The sequence below is a fragment of the Pollicipes pollicipes genome, unplaced genomic scaffold, assembly GCF_011947565.3.
Source record: "Pollicipes pollicipes isolate AB1234 unplaced genomic scaffold, Ppol_2.1 Scaffold_2555;HRSCAF=2994_pilon_pilon_pilon, whole genome shotgun sequence".
NCBI classification, from domain to species: Eukaryota; Metazoa; Arthropoda; class Thecostraca; order Pollicipedomorpha; family Pollicipedidae; genus Pollicipes; species Pollicipes pollicipes.
The window spans coordinates 8,769,721-8,779,765 of NW_023596136.1; the positions used below are offsets into that span (position 1 = coordinate 8,769,721).

General features: G+C 56.7%; 1 protein-coding gene across 1 annotated transcript; it reads right to left on the reverse strand.

Annotated features, from left to right (window-relative positions):
* Positions 1–426: 426 nt before the first annotated feature.
* LOC119108227 (pinin) lies at positions 427–8,347 on the reverse strand. The gene is made up of 12 exons (XM_037231813.1): positions 8,267–8,347; positions 6,452–6,610; positions 5,878–6,138; positions 5,564–5,656; positions 5,263–5,332; positions 4,670–4,803; positions 3,630–3,705; positions 3,176–3,331; positions 2,541–2,682; positions 1,948–2,070; positions 855–1,594; positions 427–492 (listed from the first exon to the last, which is right to left on the reverse strand). Exons 2-12 carry the CDS (start codon positions 6,571–6,573, stop codon positions 427–429), a joined length of 1,983 nt encoding a protein of 660 aa, XP_037087708.1. The 5' UTR covers positions 6,574–6,610; positions 8,267–8,347.
* Positions 8,348–10,045: the final 1,698 nt, after the last annotated feature.

Sequence of the window (10,045 nt, forward strand, 5' to 3'; positions counted from 1 at the left end):
CAGCCGACGTCGAGGTCAACGAACAAACGCGACCGCGAGTCCCGGCTCCACCAGAGGGGGCGGCGTGCAGCTGTGCTGGGGATCCTCGAGGAACCCTCGGCGGTATTGACTGGACACAGCCGCGCCGTTCGTGACCAGCTGACCGCCGCCGGTGCTGGACGCTTTCCAAGCGCGTGGTGCCCGTTTACGGGGCTTCAGTCCGTAGCGACGGCAAGGGCAAAGAAGGGACCCCAAGCAGTGCGGACAGACAAATGAATACACGATAAACAGCCACGCACATGTTTCTTCAGCAACACTGCCGATGACAAGAAACATATGCGCCTGCTGGCAAATATTCTGCACTCCTCTTCGTACAAACAGACACACAACATGCGCGCATAAGCACACACACACACACACACACAAACACACACACAAACACGCTCGTCAGCAACCACGGCACGTGACCAGCTGAGTGGCGCTGACGCCGGGCCGGCAGCACAGGCTGCTGGTCTACGGCCCACGGTCGACTAGTCCGAATGTGAGCCGCTGCCACTGCCGCTGCTGCTGCTCGAGCTACTGGATGCCGAGTGGGAGCGGCGGGGCGCCGCCGGCCGGGAGGCGCGCGTGGCACCGCGGCCGGCCCGCTCCGCCGGAGACTTGTCTCGGCGCCGGCCGCTGCCGGTCTCGCGGCGTCGCTCCGTGCTGGCATGTCTGCTCTCCTGGCGGGCTTCCCTGCCCTGGCGCCGGCCGCCCGTCTTCGCCGGTCGCCTATCCTCGCGCCGGTCGGGCCGCCGGCCGTCCGACGAGCCGCCGCGCCGCCGCCGCGCCGCGTCGCCGCCCTTGCCTTCGCGGCCACCGCTCGTCGCTCGCGCCTCTCGGCCGTCCCGGCGGCCGCTCGACTTGTCCGCGGCACCCGGCTCCTTCTTCGCCACCGGCGCCGCTTCTGCCTCGTCGGTGGCGACCGTCGCTGCCAACTCCGACTGCGAGCCGGGCGGGTCGCCGGCGCCGGCCGGAAACGCCCCTTTGTCCGTCGGCTCAGCGTTGTCGGCGGTGACGGCCGCCGCCGCCGCCGCCGGTTCGTCAGCGCCGACGGTCGACTGGGCCTCGTCGCCGGGCGCTGCCGGCTCGGCGGCGACCGCACCTTCAGCTGTCGGTTCGGGGGTAGGACTTCTGGCCGAGCGGCGGCGCGCCGGCTCCGGGCCGACCCGCCGGCCGCCGGAACCTTCCTTCTGACCGCGGTGGCCATCTGCCTCTGTCGTCTCAGCGCCATCTGCCTCTTCCATCCGCTCCGCACGGTCGTCCTCCATCGGTTCGTCTCGGTGTTCCTCTGACTCGGAGTGACCGCCGTTGTCCTCCTTCTCAGGGTCCGGAGAACGCTCCCCTTTTTCCGACTTCGGGCGTCGACCCACATCCTGTCTTTGCTTAGGTCGACTATCCTCCTCCATGTCTTCCTCAAGCTCAGGACGACCATCCTCGTGCTCAGGAGGGTTCTCGTCGTCCTGCCGCTGCGAGGTCTGCTGTTCGGCGCCGGCTCCGCGGGGCACAACCACGGAGCTGACAACGCCGGCGGTGGCACTCTCCTCATCCTCGTCCTCGTCCTCCTGATCGTCATCTGGGACACACGGCGGACGGGCATCACTCACCGGCTGGACGCCGTCACGCAAAGTCCGAGCGCCGACACCGGCATACGGTCAACGCGACAGCACAACTGCAGCCAGTTCACGCAAACGAGGCTTATTGCCAGTCTCCCGCCTTCCAACCACCACTAATAATTCGTGTCAACGGACGAAAGAAATCCCAAAAACTGGGAGCAGCAGGCGTGGCTCATAGTCTGCGACGTCGGCCGCATGACTAGTCGCCTCTGCCCACGCGAAGTGTTAAAACGAACAGGGGATACCAGCGGCTGGCAGCGACTGAGCGTGGGCGCGCGGCCCGGCAGGAGCCGCTGCGGCGCGGTCCACTCACCGTAATGGTCGCCGCCGCCGTCCGGCGCGGCGGCGGCGGCGCCCGGGTCCTGCAGCCGGTGCAGTCGAGCGTCAAACAGCGCCAGGTCGTCCTGCAGCTTGCGGCGGCGCTCCTCAATCGATTCTGGACGGCAGAGGATGACGTCACCGGGGGCGTCCCATCAGCTGTCAGTCCGCGGTCAGCTGAACAACCGGCTCCGCTCACTCGCGTCATCATTCAGCGGCGGAGCCACGTCTCCTAGCCACCTTTTCATACTCGATCTCCGACACGGTGTGTTAATATTACATGAATCAAATCACTGCGCGTCCGCCAGCGACCCGATCTTGTCTGTGGGCTTGGAGACGCCAAGTGAAAAAGATCGACATCAAGCATACAGCAACCTCCACACAACACTTCTCCGCGAGAGCCTTAACAGAACGGCTAATTTCGGCAACTGACAGACTACTGGCAGCCTGCCTTCCCCGCCCAACACCCGACTGCCGCACAAAACAACAGGTGACGCCAGCACCCGTGTTTGAGGCCCCAACGCGGCAGCGTCGACGGCAATGCGCCGTCACGATCAGCTGCGGCCACCACAGCCGTGCAGCACTCACTGGCCAGCTCCTTCTGTGTGCGCACCAGAAGCGCGTCTGAGTTCGGGTGCGGCAGCTTTGGCAGGAAGAAGATGTTCGGGCCCTTGCCCGACGTGCGGATGAAGTTCATCAGCCGCTTGTGATGGTTTTCCCAGCCTTCCTCCTGGTGACGCTCGATCAAGTCAGCTCCAATCATCAGCAGCGGACGCTTGTGCCCATGACCAGCAGCCAGCGCCGAGGTCCGTACAACACCTCAGCGGTCCCGGGGTCAGAGGGTGTGTGATCCTCGGTTCAGGCGTCACCATTCCCATACTAGTCAGGAGCCGTGAATGCACAGATTGGTGCACCACACACTGGTGTTGACTTCCGGGCCTCGCGAGAATGCACAGCACTCTGTCACGAAATGAACATGCGCGGTGCTACACCGTACACTGTTGCTGCCCATCTCGAATTCAAGAAAAGTACAAAAGGCCGCAAAAATCATATAATCGTTAATTTTGCAACATACTGTATTTCATTCCGCACCATGTGGTACCAAGGTACAGGATCATAACCGGTCTGATATCGATAAATGCCCAATGCTCCGTGACAACACAAGACACTGATCCACGGCTCGTCGGCGGGCACAGCTCCTCTGCCGCTGTCGGCACCCTCACCTCCTTGACGCGGGCCATCTTCAGCTCGATGAGCCGCACCTCTTGCTGCTTGCGCTTCCGCTCTGCGAACATGTCCGAGCGCTGCTGGCGTAGCTGGGCTTTCTCTCGCCGGGCGGCGTCCTCCAGGCGCCGCTCGATCTCGGCCCGCTTCTCCACCTGGCCGACACAGCGAAAACAGCATGCAGGCGGCCCCTCCAACGCAACAGAGCTTCCCCATCACCTACACCATGGGCAATTGACAGGCGTTCGGCAAAACTGAAGTGAAGTGAAGTGAAAACTGAACTGAAGACATACATCCCAGCGAAGCCCCCTTAGCGCGGTTCCATAACAAACCATCAACAACAGAGCCTACTCCGCGCATCTGGACAGACGGCACCGCCTCGCCGTACCGGCCCTGCTCCGTCTCGGGTCCGCCCCGACCCCGCAGCCAGAGTTCACACTCCGAGCGTCTCACCTTGTCCTTCTGCTTGACCTCGTCGCGTCGGAAGCGCTGCAGTGTGCCGAGCAGGGCGCCGAACATGCGCCGGCTCCTGGGGACACAGCCGGGTCCGGCGGCCGTGTCATACTCCGGCCAACGGCGGCCGCGTCACACCCAGCCAACGGCGGCCGCGTCACACCCGGCCAACGGCGGCCGCGTCACACCCGGCCAACGGCGGCCGTGTCACACCCGGCCAACGGCGGCCGTGTCACACCCGGCCAACGGCGGCCGCGTCATACCCGGCCAACGGCGGCCGCGTCACACCCGGCCAACGGCGGCCGCGTCACACCCGGCCAACGGCGGCCGTGTCACACCCGGCCAACGGCGGCGTCACCCGGCGCCAGCGCCAACAGACAGCAGGCGCTACAGGCTTTAAAACGGATATTGTGCAGAGTTTAACGACGGTTTCCTGATATGGCTGTCATTTTGATTGATTTTTAGTTTCGATTCGAATCCCCTTAACACAGTTCCTCCATCCGCTTTCACACAGTACCAGTGTTCATCGCTTTTCCATTACGGATGCAGGCCACCTGTTTCATATTTCTGATAACTGCCTCGAGGCAGTTCTGGGACATAGAAATACTTTTACCTACCATGAAATTTGAAATTTTGCGTCCTGAAACCGTACAAAACCTTGTGCTCACCTTTTCTTGACTACAAATGCATTGGGGTAACGCAAAAAATAATATGCTGGACTTAGGGTACCGCGCTTCCAGATTTTCATTGATGATATGGCCCATTTGTTAAATCAATTGATTGCACGACAAATGAGCCCCACGTGCCACCTGGCCCAGCAGTGCGGCACCGGAGCTCCTTCCTGACCCGTACTGCAGCGGCACCCCAGCCACCATCTGAACCAGTATCCAGCCCCAGCCGGCCCGTACTGCAGCAGCACCCCATCCACCAGCTGAACCAGTACCCAGCCCCCAGCCGGCCCGTACTGCAGCGGCGCTCCAGCTGCCCTGATCGGTGACAGGAGCAGCCTCAGCTGAGCAGAGGCGTGCGGCGACTCTCACCTGCCGATGTTCTCCTTGTCGGACTTGCGCTCCTGCAGCGCCGCCTGGCGGGAGCGGCCGTCGTCGGCCGGGTCGGGCGGCTCGCGCGCGCCGGCCGGTCGTGGCCCGGGGATCACGTGCGATGGCACGGACGGCTGCCGGGCCACGGCACACTGTCAGCACGGGCCGGCCCGCGGACAGCCGGCGGGGAGGGGCACGTCCGGGCGCGGCGAGGCGGGAGCCGCCACACAGGCGGGGCGGCAAGCTGACTGACCACGGCCACCGACGCCAGGTCCCACCAAACACAGCCGGCCGGCCCGAGCCCCTCGTGACATTGTTGCCAGTATGTCCGTCGTCGGTGTGAGTTGTTGGCAGTAAATTGTCATGCTGCCATGTCGAATGATGTAATATTTGGCTCTTGCGAGACAAATCATCAATTCTCCAAGACTTTGGAATGAACTGCGGTTAAGGTTCTCTGCCTGGCCAGAACCAACCCGCGCGAAACAATTTTATAGTAGGAAATAACACGAGTTAACGTTTATTTCGACGCCTTTCCATGTTCGCATACTGTTGGCAGGCGCCCACTGGCCGGTCCAGCCGCGACCTGGACTCACCCTGGGCTCCGGCTCCTCATCACTGACACTTGCCCTCTTCAGTCGGGGCCCGATGACCTTGATGCCGATCCTGAGGGTACGTGAGCGTGATCAGCTGAGCAGTACCACCGCTTACGGCGGCGGCCCGATCAGATTTACAAGTGAGTAAAACTTTGATGACTGGTGGGGAGGACAGAAACTAGCTACCGGCTTCACAAACGATCAAAACAACAAAACAAGTGCTCTAACATCGCTAAAACTTACAAGCCAGAATGCCCGGTCTTCACAAGACCCTGTGAGGGCCTGAGTCTGCTGTACTCACCTGCCATTGGCTTCCTCTGTAATGCGCCGTTTAGCTGGAGGTCCTATCTCATCCCCTCTGGGAGGATCTCCATCAAATCTGTCCCGGCGACGGCTGAAATCACACTCAGCACCATTAGACAATTACATCAGCTCTATGTAGCTGCATGCTACACTGATCGTAGATTTACAAGTGAGTAAAAGTTAGGTGAAGTACCACAGGATTACTTGAGTAACCCAGGAACAAAGACAGTTCAAGTTTTTGCCGTTCATTGAGCAGTGACAGTGGTGTCCAGCTGGGTACTTTCACAAGCCCAAAACTCGGCCAGCACTCACCCGCGGCCATCCGAGAAAGGCCTGCCACCAAAATCGCCGCGGCCGTCTGTGAACGGCCTCCCGCCAAACTCGCCGCGACCCTCCGGGAAGTGCCGGCCTCTGAGCTCGCCGCGGCCGTCCGGCAGCGGTCTACCGCCCGGCTCGCCGCGGGAGTCCGGATACGGCCGGCCGACGAGCTCGCCGCGGCCCTCGGCGAACAGCCTGCCACTGCTCTCATCGGCCGGCCGGGTCCCGGGCGCCGAGATTCTCCGTCGGATCGGCCTGGGACGCGACACGGCAGGTGTCCGCTGCAGTCTCGCACGCGCGGCCAACCACTACATCGCAAATCCACCGACACAGCTCCAGTGGTACAAATGCTGGTGCATGGTTGTTGACAAGCTATAAATGGCCATTTAATATCAGTACAATATTCTGTTTATGAAAAACATCAAACTGACCAAAGCAGACATACAGCTGAGAGAAATAGATTATGTTCAACCAACCCTAAAAACATAACACCAGCAATGGGAGGCATTCTTTAAACAATGCCAGCCTTACAAGCTGATTGATCAATATGAAAAATTAACATTTTTACCTTGGTTCTGTTGGGTCTCTGCCCAGAAATTTTTGCAAGGTCTCATGCACTCCCTTAAGATTTGTCTTTGCCCTGTCCAACTCTTCCTGCAGGGCTGTGCCGAGCTGCTCAGTGGATGTCATCTTGGTAATGTTTGTGGAATTCTCAAGCCTTGCTCAACTGAAAACAGGCATACCTCTTTAGAAATGACAAAGAGGGTAGAGCTTCCTTATTCCCTACCACAGCAGCATGGTTCCAAAGAACCTGTGCTAGGTTTGGTTATCTTGCTTACAACTGACATGCAAGACATATTGAGATATCCCACATTAAGTGCTCAGCATCACAGCCAACTGCTTAGCATCACCAGATCTGATCACTGATCATCACCTTAGCCAACTGCTTAGCATCACAGATAAGGCTGGAAAATTTCCATGACCAGCACAGATTTACAAAACCAATTTGTTTTTGTTGTAAGTGATGTATATGTTGAAAATCACCAAACATTTTCACTTTATCACTATGGAAGCTGATACCTGCCTGCCACTTAATGCTGCTGGCACTAACTCCTGATTCTCTTGGATGGAGGCTGTATGGAGATTGGCATCACAATTATGATGAAGGGTTTAAAGTACTCATCCAGAACTGCTCTGTGGTTGGATTTTTGGCCACTTTCTGGTATCAGAGTACAAAAATGTTATGGCAGCTGAGGATTTAAATCAAATCAAATTTGTCACTTAAGGATGCAAAATTAGAGCCAGTATTTCAGGCTTTACAAGAATATACTTTTAAGTCAAAATACATTGCTATAAATAACCTATATATACATATATAAATATTACATAAATAAATCAACAAAAACTGCTGGGAGACAGCCGCCTCACACTGGCAGACGCCAGGACACCAGAGGAACACGAGCCCATAACTTTGGCCTAGCAAGTTAAGGAGAAGGGTTTAGTGGGACAAAAACATCAGTGGATCATCACCACATTGGGACAACCATCAGCAACATAAATTATCATATTTTGCAATGATTCAGGTTAAAGGGCATCAAAACCCACACATCTATTCTATTATTTGCTGGAGTTGGTGGAGTGACTGACTCCAGTCCCTTTTGGCCAGCCTGGATGGGTCTGATAGGCATTGTATTTGTGCTGGTTTGGTTTGGTTGAGTGGTGCCTGTCTCTATTATTCTGCTGGGACAAGCCTTGTGTGTTATCTAGGAGGTGGAGGGCATAAATGTTTAGCCATTTTTAAAACTGGTTAGCTGGTGCAGCGTGAGTAGCATGATCATAGTAGAGAATAAGTAGATAGCCATCTGTCATGTTCATTTCTATTTTTGTGTACCCTTTTTCTCTGGCTGTGTGTATCATAGCCACCCCCCATGTTGGAAGGTGATTAAGCCCAGTGTGCAGCCATCCTTCATTTTGGAAGGTGTATAAGCCAGGTGCATAGCCACCCACCCTTTTGGAGGGTGAATATGCACAGCCTTTCATAAATTGCAAACCCATATATACGCACCTGTGCTTCATCATACAGAGTCTGAGACCGTCTTGTTTCAGTCATGTTCAATACTGATGTTTCCTTTCAACTAGTGTGCTAACATGAAGTGCTGTGCATGAAAAGTTTCGCTTATGTCTCAAAGATAAGCTAAATAAAACCGTACTGGCCCACGGCACTTGGATATTTTTCCGCGCTCAACTATAGAAAATTCGTACTCCGCTACCAGGAACACTTTTCGACTTTCCAACACTGATCCTCAGAGACCCTCGTCTCAGGACATCAACTTCGGGAATATTTCAGAACAACCGCTACGCACCTGCGCCGCATTTTACTTACCGTATATGTACTAACTAGTAATTACGTATCCGCAACCGAAGCCGCGCAGAAACCGCAGAGACATCACCGTCCACGCGTCGCTACCGTCTGACGGCGAACACGGCGCAAGGCATCCATCGGATTCCGTACAGGCGGTGAAGGATTTGGCAGCCATGCGTGCTCACTGGATAAAAAAGATGTTACTTTCCCTTTGTACTTACAAGCGCGGAAGCGTGCCGAGACCGCTATCTCCTGATCTCGCTCACGCAAGTATGCGGAATTTTCTTCGGGGCGGAGGGAGGGTCCACAACGTTAAGTTTCTCCACAAGGCTGCGGATTTGGACTGAACTCCTGCAAATCGTCCAGCATTTGGTGTCAATTCACTGGTGTGGAAACACGACCCCCGTGCCTCCCCCCTCTGCCGCGTACCTGACCTCACTGGTCCATCAACATCGCAAGCTGTTTTGAGATAGCGCCTCCAGCATTTTGCCTACCTGACTTCCTTGATAGCCCCACCGATTACCGCCTCAAAGCACTACGTGCCAAGTTCTCGTCCACCTTCCTCGCGCCGCCCCGACTTTTCTCTCTCGTCTGAGCACTGGTCGGGTGGCGGTAAATGCCGCAGGTCCGGGGACAGTGCATCATCTAGCCGCCGGCCGCGCCATCGAACGGGTTTACGGTGTGGAATATGTCGCGAGGCATTTGGAAGACTGCCCGCTGGGACGGCTCGCTGCCGTCCAGCATGCATGGCTCGCTGCCTGCACGTCACGTATGGACTGAAAGGTTCGTAGATTTCGTACACCTCCAGCTGCCTATCGCTTACACCGAACACATCACAAGCCACGAGTACGTCACCTTGATATATTGACACATGAAAAACAACCAACCAAAGCTTCGTTGACAATGAGGTTTCTGACGCCGTCGCACAGTGCCACTGCGCCGAGCACACAGCACATTTGTCTCCTGCGAGCGTTAACACACAACGGATGAGTGACGTCACACTGTCGAAGTCACGGCGCCAGGCTAGCGACTGGAACGCATCGTCGCACTACGATGCACCTGGGGCATCTGTCGCGGAAGGCATGAAGAGACACGACAGTGGCGCAGGGCCATCCAAATGACGACGCCCGCGTTCGGCACGAGGCACTAGGCACGATTCCACAGCCATGCTATGTTGGCGCTCCACAATTCGTAATGCAACTGTACAAGGCATCGCAAGGCACGGAAAACGCGACGGGAAACAAGACACGGCTGTCTGACGACTCCATCCGAACCCATCCATCTGCTAACATTTGAGCAAAACAGTTGATGTCTCACACTTCGCGCACTTGTACACAAGACAGCCTGTACAGATGGAATGTCAAGCGTTCGTCACAATGGCCAGGCGAATTTCAGAGCACGCGTGACGCATGAGTAACGCACCGCCTGCATTTCGCGGAACGTCCATTTCTCGGCTTGGAGCGCTCCTTGAACGTGCGACGCACCTGCAATGCCCTCGAACACCCCTGGCTTGAGACGCTGCGTAACGCCGTTGCCGCCATTACGCAGCGTGATTCGTGACGTAACACATGCCAATAGGAGCCCGTGATACCATGCTCCCGATTCACACAAGTACCAAAAACATCAGTATTCACAAGTACCAAAAACGCCCAATCATGAAAAACGGCCAAATAATGTAGAAGACCAGCGAGTGAGAAACAACTTCTATTTTTTTTCGTCACCGAGGTAGTTTTCGACAACTGACACTACTAGTAGCGCTCTATATAAAGCCCCCTCCCCCGCAACGTTAGTCAAGGCACT